The sequence below is a fragment of the Cervus elaphus genome, chromosome 6 (genome assembly GCF_910594005.1).
Source record: "Cervus elaphus chromosome 6, mCerEla1.1, whole genome shotgun sequence".
NCBI classification, from domain to species: Eukaryota; Metazoa; Chordata; class Mammalia; order Artiodactyla; family Cervidae; genus Cervus; species Cervus elaphus.
The window spans coordinates 6536741-6558136 of record NC_057820.1 but is presented as its reverse complement, the minus strand read 5'-3'; the positions used below and the strand labels follow the sequence as shown (position 1 = coordinate 6558136).

Here is a 21396-nt window from a genome sequence, read left to right as displayed (position 1 = left end):
TTTCTTGTTTAAAGCCACTGGGATTTGTGAGGCTGTTTGTAATGGCAGCAGCATAAGATAGTGTACACTGGTTGATCCAGGGTTGGAATCTGATAGTGTTTTTGCATTATTTTATTTTTTAAAAAATAGTTCTTTATTTATTTTGACTCTGCTGGGTCTTTGTTGCTGCTTGAAGGGGCTTTTCTTTAGTGGCGGTGTGGGAGTTCTCTTTGCAGTGGTTTCTCTTACTGCAGAGCCCAGGCTCTAGAGCGTGGGTTCAGTAGTTGGGGCTCATGGACTTAGTTGCTCGGTGGCCTGTGGGATCTTCCCAGACCAGGACCCATGTCCCCTGTATCTGCAGGCAGATTCTTAACACTGGACCAGCAGGGAAGTCCTGTATTGTTTTATGATGGTAGATCACAGGCATGAGGTTTGCACATTTCAAAGCAATTTGCTTCCCAAGATATGCCCATTTACATCCCTTCTAGCTCTGTGGAATACCATATTTATCACACCCTCGTCAGTATTGAGGATTGTCAATTGAAAAAAACGGTTGACTATTTCATAGGTGAAAAATGGTGTCTTGGCTAACTCAAAATGTTTGTTTCTTTTTTGCAGTATGCAAGAGATAGTTCTGGGGTGATCAACATCATGCTAAATGGCTCAGAGCCAGCAGGAGCCTATCCTGTAAAAGGGTAAGAATTCGAGCCCTAGCATATATGACAAAGATGCCAAGATGTCTTTTAATTGAGGCTTAAGAGGATCATCCCCATATTCCAACCTAGTGCTTTTGTAAGTTCAGCTGGAGCACAACCATTGAATGACCTGGACATCAGAGCCATGTCCATACCTTTATACCACTAACAGCTGAATGCATGAATGCAATAAGTAACCTAAAAATTAAAGCTAAAAAGTAACCCCCAAAGGGCTTCCTTAGCGGCTCTGTGGTAAAAAATCCACCTGCCAATGAAGGAGACGCAGGTTTGATCCTTGAGTCAGGAAGATCCCCTGGAGAAGGAAATGGCAATCCACTCCAGTATTCTTGCCTGGAGAATCCCATGGACACAGGAGCCTGGTGGGCTACAGTGCATGAGGTTGCAAGATGTAGCAACAAAATCACCAACAACAACAACCCCCAAGAGTGTTAAAAGTAATGTGTAAATCAACTAACAATGATATAGGAACAGTGTCATATTGCTTTAGGACTTGACAAAACATGTTTCTCAGTTTTTTTGCAGATTTTGAAATTCCCTACCTACAGAAGGATAAAATCACACGAATTGAGATCTGGGTGATGCATGAAATCAGAGGACCCAAGGTGTAAGTTATAGTGCTACCGGTGATGGTCATGGTACAAACATGCTTTTCTTGGATGTGATATGATCTGGTCTGAGTTACATGTATGTTTCTGGGGAAGCCACTGTCTTCTCTGTTTATAGTGTGGTGGGCAGAGAAAGGCAAAGGCTTGACTTTCTGGAAATGCCACGAGTCAGTCCGGAGCCCAGAGAGAAAGCCTCCTTTATCCAGAGACTCCTCTTAGGCTTTCTGAGTGACCAGGGCAGTGTCGGATAGGAGAGGGCCTCATGCATTGGTGTGAGACAAAGCCAGTTTTTTCTCTCTGTCATTGGAAGTCCGAAAACCTCACCAGGAGTTCTCAGAATGGACTCATGGACTATGTAATGAAGACATTCTTTTCAGAGAACAACCAATTTCATAACTGGGTCTCAGATAACTGGCTGAGAAAGCTTTTAAGATCCATACTTTTCTGGGAAACCACTGGCTCAATGGTTGCATCAGCTCAGATATCAGTGCAAGCTTGAAGTCATCCTTTTTTTTTTTAAACTTTTTATTTTGTATTGGGGTACATAGCCGATTACGTGTTGTGATAGTTTCAGCTGAACAGCGAAGGGGCTCAGCCATACATGTACATGTATCCATGTAGTGTCAATGACACTGAAATGTAGGGCTGAACCTTTAACAACAGGGGACTGCTTTTTATGAATTATGGTCCGACTGTAAAAAGGAGCCCAAGCAGGAATTTAAAAAAATAATGGCAAAGAGGTACATACGTGGACACACAGACCTGGGCAAACGCAGATTAAACACGCATTGAGCAGCAGAAATGGATTGTTCCGTTTTCAGTCTCATCGGAATAAATAGGTTTAAAAAGTCTAAAGTGATGTACATCATCATGTTAGCAGCGGTTATCGCCAGTGATGTGAGATTTAGGCCCCCCTTTTGTTTATTTGAGTTTTCTAATATTTTTTGACTTTGTATGTATTTTCTATTTCCATCTGAAGATTGACTTAATTCACTGTGGGTTGGATAAGGGGGCAGTCAGCTTGCTCGGAGCCCGAGCCCAGCGCGGCGTGTACGCTGCGGCTGGGCTGCGCCCTGCAGTCCACCGCGCATGCGCTGGCGCGGGCCTGGGGATGGATGTGCGTGAGTCGCAGGCTTTGGAAGAAAGCTGAGCACCGAAAAATGGATGCTTTTGAACTGTGGTGTTGGAGAAGACTCTTGAGAGTCCCTTGGACTGCAAGGAGATCCAACCAGTCCATCCTGAAGGACCTGGTGTCCATTGGAAGGGCTGATGCTGAAGCTGAAACTCCAATACTTTGGCCACCTCATGCGAAGAGTTGACACATTGGAAAAGACCCTGATGCTGGGAGGGATTGGGGGCAGGAGGAGAAGGGGACGACAGAGGATGAGACGGCTGGATGGCATCACCGACTCGATGGGCATGAGTTTGAGTAAACGCCGGGAGTTTGTGATGGACAGGGAGGTCTGGCGTGCTGCGATTCATGGGATCGCAAAGAATCGGACACGACTGAGCGACTGAACTGAACTGAACTGAACTGAACTGAACTGAACTGAACTGGACTGGACTGAAGGTTCAGAGCATCTCCACGTGGGAGCGGCGGCTCGAGTGCCCGCAACACGGCTGGGTTCAGAGAATCTGCCACGTATTTCTCCAGGGAGGAGTAGATCTCAGTAGCGCGTGGCCAGGATAACTTTTCATTAACACGGAAACAGCTTCTTTTATGTGTGTGTGTCTGTGTTTGCGTTTCAGGGAATCCTGTGGAGAAGGCAGCGTGAAGCTCCTGGAAGAGAGGCTGGACAAGATGGGTTTCCAGTACAGCTGTATCAATGACTACCCGTAGGTGGCGGATTGTAATCCGTTGTTCGGTCACTCAGTCGTGTCAGACGCTTTGCAGCCCCATGGACTGACTGCAGCAGGCCAGGCTTCCGTGTCCTTCACTGTCTCCTGGAGCTTGTTCAGATGCACGCCCCTCAAGTCTGTGGCACTGTCTAACCCTCTCATCCTCTGCCGCACCCTTCTCTGTTTGCCTTCCATCTTTCCCAGCATCAGGGTCTTTTCCAAAGAGTCGGCTCTTCACATCAGGTGGCCAGAGTATTGGAGCTTCACCTTCGGCAACGGTTATCAGTGCGTAGATTGAAAGAAGAAGCAGGGGGCTGTTGGAAAAGTGTTTCAGAGGTCAGCCCCAGAGGCCACGGAACTGTGCCTTCCTGTTGTCGCTGGATCTGGGTGCTGGTGGTGCTTTCCGGCTAGAGTTCCCCCTGACCCGCCCCCCGCCCCACCCCACTGTCCACAGCTGTTTTTAAGGATGCTTACAGGATGGACCGCAGCCCTTTATCATTTGTGAGTGTCTGGTTTCCTCCTCACTCGCTTCCCTGCATGGGGAGTCACCTCCCCCCGGGACTGTGACCCTTGCTTCTCTGGATGCCACACTACCTGTGATTTGTGTTAAGGGGAGTTTGAGATACTTACAGAGAGATGCTTGGTGGCTGTGGACCAACTGAAAAGTCATCATAGCTACCATTTATCACGGACTTTATGGGCCAGGTACTTCATATACATGTAGTCAGAGATCATTTCAAGGTACTCCTGATTCTTGGAAATGTAAGTAAGTTTGGCTCAAATTCTGGGACGACTGAAAGCCCTCACCCGGCCTGGGAATTCCTTACCTATTGCTTCCTGCTTCTCCTATGTATCAGCACCTGAGTTTGCAGTCCTGTTTGTTTCCCCAGGGGTTGGAGTCCAACACTTCAGTGACTCAGGGGCTTTCCCAAAGGTTTGTGAGTGCGGCAGGGTGCGCGTTACATCTGCAGCCTTTACCAGCGCCGGTGACTGTCCAGCTGGCCCTGCCGCCCTCTGGCCTTCTCAAAAGGGACCTGGTGACCTTCCCACCTGAGCAAAGCCCCCAGAAGTGTGGGTCTCCCCCTCCTCAGGCCTCCCCCCAGGAGAACAGGCCTATTCTTTTCCCACAGCTTGAAGCTGGACTGTTTTCCTCGTCTATTATTGCTAACGCTCTCAGAAGACTCTGAAGTTAATTAGGTGTTGTCATCACCCTGTTTTGAACACAATGCAAAGCACATACTCTTGTTTTGGAAATATAATCTGTGTTCAGAAAAAAGCAGAAACTGTAAGGATCCAGTTGGATGAATTTTCCCCAGGTCACTGTACACGTGTACCGGGATTAAGAGGCAGAGTGTTACCAGCATCTCCGGTCTCTCCTTGGTCTCCCTTTCAGGCTCCCCATCTGCCTGTAGTAGGAACCACTCTGGACTTGTAAGATCATAGATTCGTTTTGTCTGTTTTATATAAATACATATCTGCTTTCTATAAATATCCCCTTTTCATGAATGGGTAAATGAAAGATCAGAGAGGTTAAGCGAGTTTCCCAAGGTCACCACTCCCTGACACAGCTGAGTTTTGAACCCATCACTGTGTGACCCTGAAGCTTCCCCTTTTCTTTCTACTCTAATATTCCTCCTTTCTTACAGCATCAGCTTTTTGTAAATTAAATAAAAGGCAATTCTGATTTAAAATAGCTCAGGGATAGGGGAAAAAAAAAAGCATGGCTAAAAATCCCACAGTTATGACCTTTTGCTTTGGCCCAGGGACTTCCCTGAGGAGGCTGTCTTTTTACAAGTCATCAGGTCAAGTAGGGGCCCAGGGTTGCCTTCCAACTCACAGCTGTGAGCCTCAAGGTCTCAACCTGCTTTTCCTGAGTCACGTTGCCCCACCAAAGCTGGCCCCAGGCTCTGCCCTTGCATGCCTGGCTTAGCATTTCTGTACCACCCGTGGGCTGTCTGTGTTTTGGGGTTTTATTGCTCCTGGGAGCTCGGAGGAGATAACAACAGGCTTAACACAGGGTGAACAACCAGGGTTAACAGATCAGACTCAAGCTCAGATGTAAGTGAGAATCCCCTGCCCGTTAAATTTCAGGGGACACTGACCTCTGTGCCACGGTGGTCGAACTTTCTCCCCAAGTCTTGCAGATTTCGGCAAGGTCTTTGTTCACAGCCTCTCGTCTCCTGTTTTCTGCTTTGCACTGTATTGACCCACACTCCGTGAAACTCAGTGCATTCTGGTGGGAGAAGCGGGGAGGCATGACAGCAATACCAAGCTACTTTTTAAAAATTATTAATTATTTTTTGGCAGTGCTGGATCTTTGCTGCTGTGAGGCGGCTTTCTCTCGTTGCAGCCAGCAGGGCATTGCTCTCTAGTTGCGGTGCTGGGGCTTCCTTTGTCAAACACGGGCTCCAGAGCGCAGGCTCAGCAGTTGGGGTGCTCTGGCTTAGTAGCCCTGCACCATGTGGAATCTTCTGAGACCAGGGATCGAACCCATGCCCCCTGCATTGGCAGGCGGATTTGCAACCAGTGGCCTGCCAGGGAAATCCAATAATAGACTACTCTTGTTTAAAAAGTAAAATGTATCTGAACGGTGTCCACTGAGGCCTAGAGAGTCCTGGGGTGGGTCACGTAGCATGCCATAGACAGAATGCATTCCTGTTCTTCCCAAGTGCCGTCCAGGCGCCCTGTGATGGCTGACAGCCTCTCCTCGCTGCCTCTCACTGCCACCAGGCTCCCGTCTTCACCGCTACTGTTCCCTTCCTCCTGGCTCTCCTGGAACCCACATCCTCTCGCCTGGTGGTAGCCACGCGGTCTGGGAAACAAACTCACTCAGGAGGACGGTGCAGACGGTGGAGTGCAGTTATTACACCGCGGGCCCCAGGCAGGGTCTCCTCTCAGCCAGGGACCCCGACCAGTTCTGTGAAAACCTTACACACCCTAAGTGTACGTGCACAGACCCACCTCCCCAAATTCCCTGAAGCTCGTCTGAACAAAGGAAAAGAAAGATACAATCAAAGTTAACCCGTGATTCATGTGCCTTAAGTCTAGTTAGTTAACAGTGGACAATTATCTATAGGCCTGTGGTCATACCCAATAAGCATAATAGAATGTATGGTTCTATTCCGTTAGGCAGACAATCAGGGTATTCTTCTAGGTGACGGAGAGCCCTGGGGCTCTTCCTTCTGGGGGCCTGGTTTTCCAGTTGGTCTCTCATTTCCATAGATTCAGGGCATAGAGCTCCAAGTCCACAGTCCGGCCCAGGATGGAGTCCTGCTTTCAAGATAGAGCCTGTTCTGTTTCCTCCTTCAGCCATACGGTGCAAGCAGTTAGCTTTCTTCCCTGAAGCTGAGGCACGAGCCATCACCCACATGCTTCAAGTTCAACCTTCTGCCTAAAGTTCTTATCGACAGATTTTCCAAGCAAAGTTGTACGTCTTTACAGAAGTGGTCCATGCCCAGGCTTTGGAGGGGAGGTTCAAGTTCAGCTCCTCAACTCACACTGTGAGAAGAACTTGGGCACGTTCCCCTGGACGGCCTTCTCGGCTGTAGATCGCAGATAACAATTTGTTGCAGTCCAGCTGCTCAGGTGTGTTGGACTCTTTGCAGCCCCACGGACTGCACCACGCCAGGCTTCCCTGTCCATCACCATCTCCCAAAGTTCGCACAAATTCATATCCCCTGAGTCTGTGATGCTGTCTAACTATCTCATCCCCTGCCACCCTCTTCTCCTCCTGCCTGCAGTCTTTCCCAGCATCAGGGTCTTTTCCAATGAGTTGGCTCTTCGTATCAGGTGGTCAAAGCATTGGAGCTTCAGCTTCAGCATCAGTCCTTCCAGTGAATATTCAGGATTAATTTGCTTTAGGATTGATTGGTTTGATCTCCTTAGTACCTGCTTTGGTCAGTTGTTGTAAGGAGGGAATGACATCATCTATGTGAGATATTTAATACATAATCAGATTTTCTGGTACATAGTAAGTGCTCAACAAATGCCAGCTAATATTTTTGAAAAGAAACTGTGTCCTTCAAGGTCAGAGACTTTGTATCTCCAGTACGTTGCAGGTTCCTCATAAACGTATGATGAAGGAAAGTCACTTGACTCATCCCTTAAATATTACTTCTTTTCATTTTGCAGACCAGTGAAGCTCTTACAGTGTCTGGAACACAGCACTCATCCTGACTGTGCCTTAAGTTCGTAAGTAAATGTTTAACCTAACTTCCTTGCTTCCTGAAGATAGCCAGCCCTTGCTATTCAAAGGACGCTGGTGGATCACAGTGTCATTTTATGCCCACTCCCTGAAATGCCCGGCTGCAGAGTAAGGTTGGAACTTGTGCACTGCCCTGCTGTCCATCTCTGCGCTGCTGGGTCAGTGAAGGTTTGCTGAGCATCCGTGCAGCTCAGCTGACCCCCGCATGTCCCATGGGAGCAAGTCCAGTCCGGCTGCACCAGCTGCAGCACGAAGGCTGGACCTGGGGTGGCAGGACCACCTTTTAATATTTACTTCTGTGGACCTCAGAAATGAAAGCTATTTTACCAGCAAAAGTGGGTTTATTTGGGGGGACCTCCCTGGTGGTCCAGTGGTTAAGACTTTGGCTTCCAATGCAAAAGGTGTGGGTTCGATCCTTGGCTGGGGGGTTAAGAGTCCCCCCTTGCTTCGTGGCTTAAAAACCAAAACGTGCAACCGAAGCAATGTTATAACAAATTCAATAAAGACTTGAAAAATGGTCCACACCAAAAAAACCTTTTTTTTTTTTTTTTTTAAAGAAAGTGCATTTATTTGGGACTAGTAGAAGAATTGCAGTTTGGGACAAGCAAGCTATAGCAAAAACTACAGGCAATACTAGAGTGGTAGCCTTTCCCTTCTCCAGGGGATCTTCCCAACCCAGGGATCGAACCCAGGTCTCCCACATTGCAGGCGGATTCTTTACCAGCTGAGCCGCAAGGGAGGCCCAGCAAATGAAGGAGAGGGGTGTTATTTTATAGAGAAGGAGGAAGCTGGGAAGGGGTGTTTTGAATGAGGGTCCGTCAGAGAAAAGGTGATGACAGTCTCTCTTTGGCTGAGTTGCCGGGGTAGTCAGTTCCTTACAGAAGACGGTGTGCACGTCTTTCCTGCTGTGGCCTCTAACTGTTTTGCTCCTGTCCATGGTTCTTCTTTTGAGGTCTGTAGTTGACAATTCTTCTGTAATTGTTGTGCCTGGCCCTGCCTGAGAGCGCCCCCTTCTGGCCTCCTGACTCCATTTTAGGGGTGAGGTTTCCCTTGACAAAGTTTCACGTTTCTTAATCCTGATATGTTTTAAAATCATATTGATTCATGTCAATGTATGGCAAAAACCACTACAATTTGTAAAGTAATTAGCCTTCAACTAATAAAAATAAATGAAAAAATTTAAAAAAAATACACACACACAAAAAATATTAGACTTTTTGAAACGATGATGCATGTGCATAGGATGAAATTCAAAATTACAAAAGGGCAGAAAAAGTGAAAACTCTTTCTTCCTCTGTTTCTGGTTACTCAGTTTCTGTGTGTGGGTGTGTGTGCTCAGTTGGGTCCGACTCTTCACGACCCTATGTAGCCCACCAGGCTCCTCTGTCCATGGGATTTCCCAGGCAAGAATACTGGAGTGGGTTGCTATTTCCTTCTCCAGGGGAGCTTCCTGACCCAGGCATGGAACCCGCATCGCTTGCGTCTCTTGCATCGGCAGCCGGATTCTTTACCACTGCGCCAGCTGGGAAGCCCAATTTCCTTACCCAGAGGCAATTACTGTTTCTAGTTTCTTTTGTGCCCTTCTAGAATATTCTGTGTTTGTTAGAACACACAAACACACAGATACAGACACGTTTCTCTTTTTCATTTCATACAAATGATGGTAGACACAGGACCCTGCAGCTTGCTGTTTTCACATATTGGTATCTTAATGTCATCCCCCTTCCTGTAGTATTCTATTGTATGTATGTCATGATTCTTTTTTTTCTTTTTAACACGGGAGATACTCTCTCTTTGTTTGGAGTATAGCCTATTAACAACGTTGTGATAGTTTCGGGGGGACACCAAAGGGACTCGACCTCACAGATGCATGTATCCATTCTCCCCCAAGCCCCCCTCCCATCCCGGCTGCCACATAAAGCTGAGTAGAGTTCCATGTGCTATTCAGCAGGTCTTTGTTGGTTCCACTTTTTTTTTTTTTTGGTTCCACTTTAAATATAGCAGTGGCACATATCATGATTTAGCCCATTACCCATGGGTGGCCAAGTAGACCGCTTCCAAAAGTGAAAGTGAAGTCGCTCTGTCGTGTCCGACTCTTTGCAACCCCATGGATTGCAGTCTGAGAGGCCCCTCTGTCCATGGGATTTCCCAGGCAAGAATACTGGAGTGGGTTGCCATTTCCTTCTCCAGGAGATCTTCCCGACCTAGGGATCGAACCCGGATCTCCCGCTTTACCGTCTGAGCCACCAGGGAAGTCTATTATTAACAGTGAAGATGATGATTTCTTTTTTTAAAATTAATTTATTTTCAGTTCAGTTCAGTTGCTTAGTCGTGTCTGACTCTTTCCAACCCCATGAATCGCAGCACGCCAGGCCTCCCTGTCCATCACCAACTCCTGGAGTCCACCCAAACTCATGTCCATTGAGTTGGTGATGCCATCCAGCCATCTCATCCTGTGTCATCTCCTTCTCCTCCTGCCCCCAATCCCTCCCAGCATCAGGGTCTTTTTCAATGAGTCAACTCTTCGCATGAGGTGGCCAAAGTATTGGAGTTTCAGCCTCAGCATCAGTCTTTCCAGTGAACACCCAGGACTGATTTCCTTTAGGATGGACTGGTTGGATCTCCTTGCAGTCCAAGAGACTCTCAAGAGTCATCTCCAACACCACAGTTCAAAAGCATCAATTCTTTGGCGCTCAGCATTCTTCACAGTCCAACTCTCACAATTTATTTTAATTGGAGGCTAATTACAATATTGTGGTCATTTTGCCATACATCAACATGAATCAGCCGTGGGTGTACAGGTGTCCTGACCTGCCTCCCACCTCCCTCCGCACCCCATCCCTCTGGGTTGTCCCAGAGCACCAGCTTTGAGTGCCCTCCTTCATGCCATGAACTTGCACTGGGCATCTATTTTACATATGGTAATACACATGTTTCAGTGCTCTTCTCCCATATTGTCCCACCCTCGCCTTCTCCCAGAGTCCAAAAGTCTGTTCTTTACATCTGTGTCTCTTGCTGTCTTGAATACAGGGTTGTCGTTGCCGTCTTTCTAAATTCCATATGTATGCATTAATATATTGTATTGGTGTTTCTCTTTCTGACTTACTTCACTCTGTATAATAGGCTCCAGTTTCATCCACCTCACTGGAACTGACTCAAATGCATTCTTTTTTTATAGCTGAGTAATATTCCATTGTGTATATGTACCACAACTTCCTTATCCATTCATCTGCTAATGGACAAGATGATTTCTTTTCCTCTACTCCCATTTCCTCTAAGTAATTTCTGTCAGCATTTTGGTCCATTTCTGCCCAAACATCTCAGTACACACCTATGTTACCAGACACAGATGTGAGTTTGTTCATCTGTTTGTTTTTTATTCGGTCTTATTTTCATTTATTTACTTGCCTTTTCAGAAAAGTTACTTATTTTTAATTGGAAGATAATTGCTTTACAATATTGCGTTGATTCCTGCCGTACGTCAGTGTGAATCAGCCATAGATATACGTATGTCCCCGCCCTCTTGAGCCTCCGTCCCACCTCCCACCCCATCGCACACCTCCAGGTGGTCGCAGAGCCCCGGATGTGAGCTCCTCATATAGTAAGTTCCTGCTGGCTGTCTGTCTTACCTCTGCTGATGCATCTGTTTCCGTGCCACCCTCCCGGTTCGTCCCCCCTCCCCTTCCCTGCTGTGTCCACAAGTCTCTTTTTTTTTTTTTTCCTTCCTTTTTTTTTTTTTTTATTTATAGTCTTTATTTATTTATTTATTTTTTCAGTGGGTTTTGTCATACCACAAGTCTCTTCACTGTGTCTGCATATCCATGCTGTCCTGCAAATAGGTTCCTCAGTACCATCTTTCTAAATTTCATACATATGTGTTAATATATGATAGTCATTTTTCTCTTTCTGACTTACTTCACTCTGTGTAATAGGCTCTAGGTTCATCCACCTCATTAGAACTGACTCAAATGCCTTCTTTTTCATGACTGAGTAATATTTTATTGTATATATGTAACAGAACTTCTTTTTCTATTCATCTGTCAATGGGTGTCTAGGTTGCTTCCATGGCCTAGCTATTGTAAATAGTGCTGTAGTGACCATTGGGTTGCATGTGTCTTTTAGAATTGTGGTATGTGCCCAATAGTGGGCTTGCTGGATCATCTGGTAGTTTTATTCCTAGTTTTTAAAGGAATCTTCATACCATCTTCCATAGTGGCTGTACTCGTTTGCATTCCCACCAACAGTGCAAGAGGGTTCCCTTTTCTCCACACCCTTGCCAGCATTTATTGTTTGTAGGTTTTTTGATGATGGCCCTTCTGACTGGTGTGAAGTGATACCTCATTGTAGTTTTGATCTGCATTTCTCTAACAATCAGTGATGTTGAGCATGTTTTCATGTACTTCTTGACCATAAGTCAAAAAGAGAAAAACAAATATCGTATTTTAGTGCATATATTGTGGAATCTAGAAAAACAGTACAGATGAACCCCTTTGCAGGGCAGGATTAGAGACACAGATGCAGAGAATGGACGTGTGTGGACATGGTGGGGGAAGGCGGGGGGAATGAATGGGGAAATTGGGATTGAGTTGTATACACACTACCGTGAATGGAACGGCAATGGAGGAAACAGGAGTTTCACATGATCAGAACCTGCACGTGTCCCTGGCGTGGCTGGCGAGGTTAAGGCCCACCCTGCAGTGCTCTGCTCGTCACTCCCTGGGAATTAGGCATGCGTGTTTTTGAGGCCTCTCACAGGAAGGGAAAGAATAAACGAGGGCCTGGGTCTTCACTTTCCTCTCCTGAGAATGAAATCCACCCTCCTTTCTCTGCTTAATAGCTATCTCAAAGGCAGCGCATCCCAAACTGGACTCCTGAATCTACGCACTGTGTTGGGCCGAGTCATGCATCTAAAGATGTGTAGGTCCTAATCCCTGGAATGAGTGGATTTTACTTTATGTTACAAAAGGGGCTTTGCAGATGTAAGAACGTAAGGATCTGGAGATGGGGAGATAGTTCTGAACTGTCCCGGTGGGCCTTGTGTGTAATGTAAGTGTCCTGACAAGAGGGAGTCAGAGGAGGCTTGGTTCAAGAGGAGCCGAAGGCCTTGTGGTCACGGAAGCAGAGACTGGAATCCTAGCACAGACAGCCCGTGTCCAGCTGTCCTCAGCCCCATGGACTGTAGCCCACCAGGCTTCTCTGTCCTTGGGATTTCCCAGGCAAGAGTGCTGGAGTGGGTTACCATTTCCTTCTCCAGGGGATCTTCCCAGTGGTGCACTTTAAAAATATATTTTTAATTAATTAACCAGCTTCTTGGCTGCACTGGGTCTTTGTCACTGCGCCTGGGCTGCTCTGGTTGCGGCGAGCAGGACTTGCTGTGGGGCTCTTCTTGCCGAGGAGCACGCGCCCTGGGCGCATGGGCGCAGTAGAGGTGCTGCAGCAAAGTCTGTAACACACGCGGGCGTCTGTTTAAAAAACAAGTTAGAGAAAGAGTAGATGGTTTATGTCAGTTATACCTCCATAAAGCTGGGGGTGGTGGAAAACCGTGTAACAATACGGAAAAATTCTCACAAACAACTAAAGTAAGAAATGTGGAGTAAACAATCTTATTGACTTATAAGTTAATGGCCAAAAATTCAGTGGATAGTGGATAATCTGCAGGATTGGTGAGGCTACGAGGAAGCAGACATATTCGTGTTACTGACATAAGGGCGTGCTGTGTCAGGCAGGGTTTGAAGGAGAAAATCAGATTTCTCATCTTGGCCCCAGTTTACTGTTCAAAATGTATTCCCCTACTCTGGCCTGGCCCTAGGTCACAGAGGTAGGAGAGCAAATTTCACTTGCTTAGGAATAGTGGAGAAAAGGACTTTTCATCTGAAGAAATTCAGAATCTAACGAGCAGTTGTTGATATAAAGCCAACTTATATTACTTTTGTGGTAAGTTTAGTAACAATCTGTATTTTTCTGATATTTAACTTATTTATAACATTTTAGAGGATTTGGCATGTAAGAATAACTCTTGGAATAGCCCTGCGATATCAATATAAATTTAACTTTTAAATAACTGATTTTTTTTTCCCTTTTTTTTCATTTATTTTTATTAGTTGGAGGCTAATTACTTTACAATATTGTAGTGGTTTTTGCCATACACTGACATGAATCAGCCATGGATTTACACGTGTTCCCCATCCTGATCCCCCCTCCCACCTCCCTCTCCATCCCATCCCTCTGGGTCTTCCCAGTGCACCAGCCCTGAGCACTTGTCTCATGCATCCCACCTGGGCGTAGACCTAGGATTTTTAGTTGAAAGTTATAAGAGACTTTTACTTTTTTAAATCAGTCGTTGTTTCTTTTCATTTGCTAAGTTGTCTCTGACTCTTTGTGGCCCCATGGACTGCAGCATGCCAGGCTCCCCCCTTCTTTAAATCAGTACTGGAATGTTTAAGAGAATTAAGATTAAAGTTTATACATTTGTTAAATTTACTAGCATCAAGTATTTGAGAAGATTATGCTCACTTGAAGTCACTTAACAATATTTTATAAAGAAAATGTAATATTTTAAAATGTAAGTTTAAAATAATCTAACCTAAAATAACTTGAGCTTAAAATGTCCTGGGAATTAGAATAATTTTTGAAGTCCCCTTAGAAGTTATTATCAGAGTTCATTTGGCTTTTAAATTAGAACAAGACTATTCATAAATTAAATAGAAAAAGTGTATGGGAAAGTCAAGATTTTGAATTTATTAATTTAATAGCTAGAATTAATTTTTAAAACCAAAGTAACTGCAAGTAATGTGTTTTTCCCTCTGCATAAATGCTGTCCTCAAGCACAACCCCACTTTGGCCTGAAAAGCTTAAGCTAAACGTGTGACAAGTCAGTGCGGAGAACGTGGACCCAAACATGTAAAGTGAAAGAAAACAAAACTATATTTCTGTTTGTGCATGATATAGAATGTAAATGGTAGAAATGGATCTGAGATGATAAACTAACAGTGATTATTCCTTCTAGGGAAGGGAGTGAGAACTGGGAAAAGGTGACAGGAGACCCACTACTACTGTGCTTAGTTCTGTATTATTTTATTTTCTTAAAAAGTAAGAATAAGTTTATCTCTGTCTTAATAGGTTAATTATTTAAAAGCAAAAACTAATCAGTTTTGAATGAACGAAGTCTAGAAGAGGAACTGAATCAGGTTGCAGTTATAGAAAATGTCCAGCAGGCGGAGCCATAGTACTCTTTTGTGGACTGCTGGAGATTCCTTCAGCGGAAAAAGGGGTGGTCAGCCCTCACGTGGAGTAAGCAACAGTAAGCCACTAGTAGTAGAGCCAGGGAATAAAGACGTCAGATTGTCTCATAATTTTAAAAACGTTATCTTTGATTGCTTTCAAGGAATTCATTAGTTCTGTTTTTAAAAATCTGGAGGTCAGATCCTAATCACTATGGCCACAATCCTGATTTTGGCCAGAGCCTCTCTCAATGTCTTTACGTCATAACTGGTTTTTCATCACCAGTTAAACTCTAATGGAGTAATACCCATCAGTAGATATTACTGAACTTGGGTAACTTTATGGTGCATCCGTACAGTCAGAATTCACCCAGGAGGAAGGATGAGTACTTCCATAGGTACCAGTATGGAAGCATGTCCAAGATGTCGTGTTGGGTGAAGAAGCAAACTGTAGATTCCATTTGTGCTTAGATGAAAGGATGTGTTAATATATGTGCATGCATGTGGGAGTGTCCTGAGAGGACAGCTCAAACTATCAAGAATTATCTCTATGCAAAGTGGGAATAGGGAGGCCTGGGTGGGGAAGATCCCCTGGAGGAGGGCATGGCAACCCACTCCAGGATTCTTGCCTGGAGAATCCGCTGGACAGAGGAGCCTGGCGGGCCCCAGTCCATGGGGTCGCAAAGAGTCGGACATGACTTAGGGACTGAACAACAAAGGAGCTTTTACTTTTCACTTTGTGAATTTCTGTGCTATTTATTTATCTTGAATTTGTTTATTATTTTTGGCTCTGCTGGGTCTTCCTGCTGTGCGTGGGCTTTCCCTAGTTGTGGAGAAGGGGGATCACTCTCCAGCTGTGGCGCTCAGGCTTCAGTGGTTGTGGCTCACGGTCATAGCTGCCCCACGGCATGTGGGATCTTCCCGGAGCAGGGATCCAACCTGTGTCCCCTGCGCTGGCAGGCGGATTCTTAACCACTGGACCACCGGGGCAGTCCCTTTCTGTACTATTTAGAGTTTCCTGTAGGGTGCACGTGTATTTTCAAAAGTAGGTGTCACCCATCAATACTGACTTTTTTTTTTTTCTGTTTTCTTTTTAATTTGCAGGGCAGCAGCATCTACTCAAAGGGAAGCCTTTTATGCAGAACAAGGTGCCTACTTCATCTTTCCTCTCTTAGCAGTGTTCACTTCAGTTGCTCAGATGTAACTAGAAACTCAGTTTTGCTGCCCTAAGTGGCCCGCAGACCTGCCCTTGCCCAGTCATCCTTGTTCTGTATACATCAAGTGGTTCCGTTGTCTAAAGAAGCTTCCTGCTGGGAGAGCAATGTTCTGAAATGATTGTGAGTGATATACATGCTCAGGATTTCAGCAATATCTAGTTCTATTTAGCTGGTTAAAAACAACTGCATTAGAACAAAGTTAGTTATTATTTTCTTATTTTCATAATACAACGCACTGAGACACAGACTGTCTTTTACGTAAGCAAACATTTTAAGAAAATTTTAGTACAACTGTGTACATATTTTCATATATTCTTATACCACCAGCAGGGCATACTGCCTGTTTGTTGAATCTTCATATTCAAAGATGTTTGGCAGGCAAAGAGCTATGTATGAAGATGTCCATTTAATGGTTATTTATAATGAGGGGGAACTAAAAATTCTAATAATAGGGAACTCTTTGCATATGGTTTACTATATCTGTAGGATGGGCTATCATTCAAATAAGAAAAGTTACACTTATCAGTCCAGCTGTCCTTCATCCAGTGAATGGAGGTGCTAACCTTGGTACGGTGGAATACTACGCAGCAGTAAAAGTGACCAGCTATGGATAAATGAAGCTGTGTGAGTGAGTCTCAATTGCATTGTGCCAAGCGAAAGAAGCCAGACCAAAAGGCTACGTACTATATAATTCTATTTACAGGACATTCTGAAAAAAACAAAATTATAGGAATGGAGTACTTTTCAGCCTCAGCGTTAAGACCTGAGAGGGCACTAACTAAAAAGGAGCCCTGCAGGGGCTTTAGTGGGAGTGACAGATGGTTCTGGGTCTTGCCTGTGGTGGTGGTGGTAACAGGAATCTATGTGTTTGTCAACTCTCCTTCCAGTTTTTTTCAGAATTGCCTGCAAAGGAGTCATTTCATTGTATATAAATTATTTTCAAAGAACATTTCATGCCATATAAAAAATGTCAATGATAAGTGTAAGACGTAGGACATAAAATTGTTTCTCATATGATCCATTTGTCAAATAAAATACAAATGTAACACATCAATGTCTGTGTATTACCTATTCATACTTAAATGAGTGAATCAGACCAATCAATCCTGAATATTCACTAGAAGGACTGATGCAGAAGCTGAAGCTCCAATACTTTGGCCACCTGATGCAAAGAGCCGACTCACTGGAAAAGACCCTGATGCTGGGAAAGATTGAAGGCAGGAGGAGAAGGGGGCGACGGAGGATGAGATGGTTGGATGGCGTCACCGCCTCGACATGAATTTGAGCAAACTCCTGGAGATGGTGAGAGGCAGGGGAGCCTGGTGTCTGCAGTCCGTGGTCACAAATAGGCACGACTTAGGAACCGAACAGCAAGATGAACGAAAGGAAGCGTTAGTCGCTCAGTCGTGTCTGACTCTTTGCAACCCCATGGACTGTAGCCTGTCAGGCTCCTCTGTCCGTGGAATTCTCCACGCAAGAACACTGGAGTGGGTTGCCATTTCCTTCTCCAGAGGATCTTCCCGACCCAAGGATCGAAAAGAAGCCCAAATGCAGAGCAGTAACCGCTGCAGAATGGTCTTTTCAGTGATTCCTATTCTTGACCTTTGACCTTTTGTGTTTTCCAAATTTTCTCTAATAAGCTCACATCCCTTTTCTAATCAGGAAAAGAAAAATAAACCCGCTTGTGTGTCTGGTCATTTAACGCAAAACACATTTCCAGAAGAGGAAAACAAAACCAGAAGTTGTCACGAACACTTCTCTGTTCTTGCTCCTTATTTTTTTCGCAGAGATCGGGTGTGGGAGGTTCAGATGTGAGAACCAGCGTAATTTGATGCCCCGGTGCCCGCAAGTGGTAACGGGAGCTTTCACTTTCTGTCATTTCCTGTAACCCTGCGGAGAGAAAAAGAACTGCCCATCGCAGGCAGAGCTGGTCCTCGAATGTGCTCATCTGAGAGCAGGGCTCTCTCTTCCTCCTGACTCCACTCCAGTTTTTTGTAAACCCTTGCCCAGAGTCTGACGGTCATGGTGTATAACATGTGTTTACAGTTCAACCTCGTGCGTCTCTAGAGAGCAGCTGAGATGCTGCCCCGGGCCTGTCTCACTGGCAATGATCGCAGGTCTCCTAGTCAGCTCCCTGTGCTGCCCGTCTCTTTCTCCCCTGGCTCCTCCTCATCGCCCACCACTACCCCTCTCTCGTGGGGTCCACACCCTCATCCACCCCTCCCCATTGTGCTCTCTCCAGGGTTCAGGAGAGGCCAGGTTCCTTGACGATCAATATCAGTCAGCTTTATCACCATCATCATCACCGTCTTCGTAAGCTTCAATATCACCACCATCACCATGCCTAGTATTTCTTGAATTCTTACCAAAAACCAGTCATTGTTGTTCTGCCCGTAGTCCGAGTCCCCGGTCGGGAAAGAAGACTCCTCGAAACAATGCAACTCGCAATAGGGGAATTTATTACTGACTGGAGCCAGGGCCTCCCGCCCTCACCAGGTGTGTGAGGACGAAAGGCCAAGAGCCCCAGTTCTCTCGGGTATTTATTAGCTCAAAATAAGCAGCAGGTAGTTGGTGCAATCGGATTGGTTACACAGTGGGTAGTTGGCGCAAGCTGATTGGTTACACAGTTGCAAGGTGATTTTTGTTGGCCCAACGTGGGGCTTTCAGCTTTCCCCTGATAGGTTCCCTTTTCTCTGGCTAGGCATATGTTGATTGGCTGGCTCCAGGAGGCCTGATTATTATGTTACCCTGGGAAACCAGGCCTACTCCTAATCTAGGCTGCCTGCCATGGCATTAGCTGTGATAGCCTCACAATTGTTATCTACTTTAATAATTCATATAATTCTCACTACTCTCCTCATTACTCTCTCATAGTATCTCATCCCCATTACTGTCTAATCTTTGCAGATGGAAAAATCAAGGCTTGATAAGGTTAAATCACTTTTTTCAAGGTCGCCCAGCTAGTCATGGAGGGGAAGTGTTACAGCTAGGTGGACTGACTCGAGTTGGTGTGCCTTCCCATCTGCTGCACTAAATGAGTCCCCAGGAATGTTAAAAAGCAAAACAAACAAACCAAAATCTTGGATTCTGTTCCAGAAACCTCTGAACTCACTCTCCCTTCTTGTTTCCACTTTCTTAGTCTTCTTAGATCTCCAGCCCTACATTCCACCTACTGTTTATGTTTTTGCTTCTCCCTTATACTTTGACACGAGAAATAATCTCTCTTGTCTTAAACTGGGCTCCCCTTTTTTCTACACTTGCATCTGTCCTCCTCACCTCAGCACACTTAAGGACACTTTTCAGGGTAACACGCCTTCTATCACTCCTTCCCAGAGCAGACATTGTTGGACCACTATTCAGACCACCTGAGCCCTGTAGGTGGGAATTAGACTTACAGCTCGAATCCTTCCAGGTTTGCAGGTGAGCGTGTGGAATTACCAGCATCAAGGTGTTTTCTTGCTTTCCATAGCTGAGGCTCCGTGGGTTTTGGAGAAGCCTGGTATGGATGGTTGAATCTTGGGGTGTTTTTTTCTTTTTATAGAAATGTTGAATGCATGTATCCTTTGTCATGAAATACCAGGTTATGGATGTCTTACTTTAGCTCCAGAGAATACATCTGACCAAAGTTTTATAGAAGAAAGAGACAAAAGGAAAGAAAGAAAGAAGGAAGAAAGAAAACCTTCTGTGTAGTGTTTCACACTTCTGTCCCAGTTCACTCACCATAACAACCCACATCCCGTGACAAGAAGTACAGCATTATGAAGAGAGCAAGCTTGCCAAAGCGACTTTTGTTCCTAGTTCAGCTTTGGCATTCATCCTTTGTCCTTCTTTGTGTAGGTCCCTGAATTTTATGATACCTCGCTTCCCTACCCAATGAGCTCTGGTAGGTTTCCAGATGGAACCAGACCTTACCAGTTATCTTAGTACTGAGGATTATCACTTGAGTTACCACCTCTTCTCACCATGTCCAGCAACAGTAGGTTAGACAAGTGTCCAAACAACATAAATCTGGTCAACCAGAAGGAAAGACAGACATTGTGATCCACGCAGTTACACAAGGACGCATGCTCAGAGAGGCCCATGCTTAGTCTAACGGCTCTGTCTTTAAATCCTTAATTTTTGGATAAGGAACTCAGCACTTTAATTTTTCACTGGGACCTGCGAATTATGTAGCTGGTCCTGAGTGGAAGGAAAGCATTCCGAGACAGAGCGGGTCTTGGTCTGTCTAAAGTGGCCCTGTTAATATGTAAGAAACAGGTGATAGAGGCTCTGACCGTATTCAGTCTTGGAAAGCAAAGCAGACTTGGCTACAGGCTTCCAGGGCTTGGAGTAGAAAATGGCAACCCACTGCAGCATTCTTGCCTGGAGAATCCATGGACAGAGGAGCCTGGCAGGCTACAGTCCATGAGGTTGCAAAGAGTCGGACACGACTGAGTGACTGAACATATACATTCCAGTGTTTAATGGGAGCTGAAAACACCCCTGTTGGCACCTCCTGATCATATTTCATGTGCCTGGGAAATTTTTTACCTTCTAAGTCCCACGTCCCCAAGAAAGAAGCTAGTAGCAGGGTTTCCCAGTCTCCCTTGAAGCCAGGGTGCAGACACGTGACTTGTACTCACTGGCCAGGTACTCATGCATGAGACTGTTCTTCAGGGGAAAGAGAGGTGAACGTGGAGATGTGGCTGGAGATTTAGCCTGATTAGAGGGGAAAGGCATCAAGGGTGGGGCGATACTGGTGTCTCAGGTGATGCAGGTTGCTGTGACTGAGCTCAATGGCTCTGCTGGAGGGATAGACATTGCTAATTTGGGTGTGGCTCCAGGTTGCTTCCATGGTAGTTCAGTTGGGAAAGAATCTGCCTGCAATGCAGGAGACCTGGGTTTGATTCCTGGGTCGGGAAGATCCCCTGGAGAGGGAATTGGCAACCCACTCCAGTATTCTTGCCTGGAGAATCCCATGGACAGAGGAGCCTGGCAAGCTACAGTCCTTGGAGTCTCAAAGAGTCGGACACTACCTAGCGGCCAAACCATCACCACCACCAGGGTGGCATAGTCTGGAAGCTCCATTCCCTGGCTTTCCTGGAGACTCTATTAATATGAGTGCTTTCTGCTTAAGCTGGAGTGGATTCTGTTGTTTGCAGCTGAGAATCCTGACTGACAAGCTCCCAACTCTAACTGAAGCCCTCTCCAGCCAAAGGCGAAGGGGAGGGATGCCTTGGCTCACCACGTCTGCACATTTGGGAAGCTTATGAGGTTGTTATTGTTGTTATTTTTTAACCTTTTATTTTGAATTGGGGTACAGCTGGTTAACAATGTTATGATAGTTTCAGGTAAACAGTGTAGGGACTTAGACATTCATATACCTGTATCCTTTCTCCTCTAGAATCCCCTCCTTATGAGGTGTCTCGGTGATGAAGGAGGGGATTCTCATGTGAAACGGCAGCTCTCGCCAACATGGTCGGTGTTGGATGGACTGCCTTGTCTGGCCTAGGCAACTTCCTGCTGCCTCTTGCTGTACGCTTTCTTTCTAACCTGAGGTGGTGGACCACAGTGTTAAATCCATCACTTTACACTTCATCTGCTTGTGCTTTGAACCACCATCTCTTCTTAAGTGAA

General features: G+C 45.6%; 1 protein-coding gene across 2 annotated transcripts in view; it reads left to right on the top strand.

Annotated features, from left to right (window-relative positions):
• Window positions 1–16834, top strand: part of BST1 (bone marrow stromal cell antigen 1) — a 30565-nt gene extending 13731 nt beyond the window's left edge. The window contains exons 5-9 of one of the 2 annotated variants that reach the window (XM_043906148.1): window positions 598–674; window positions 1207–1299; window positions 3050–3136; window positions 7271–7330; window positions 15668–16834. In XM_043906148.1, coding sequence (XP_043762083.1) covers window positions 598–674; window positions 1207–1299; window positions 3050–3136; window positions 7271–7330; window positions 15668–15767 — 417 coding nt within the window. In that variant the 3' untranslated portion in view covers window positions 15768–16834. Of the gene's footprint in view, window positions 1–597; window positions 675–1206; window positions 1300–3049; window positions 3137–7270; window positions 7331–12180; window positions 12323–15667 lie in introns of those variants that run through there. The other variant, XM_043906149.1, reaches the window with a different exon arrangement.
• The last annotated feature ends 4562 nt before the right edge of the window (window positions 16835–21396 follow it).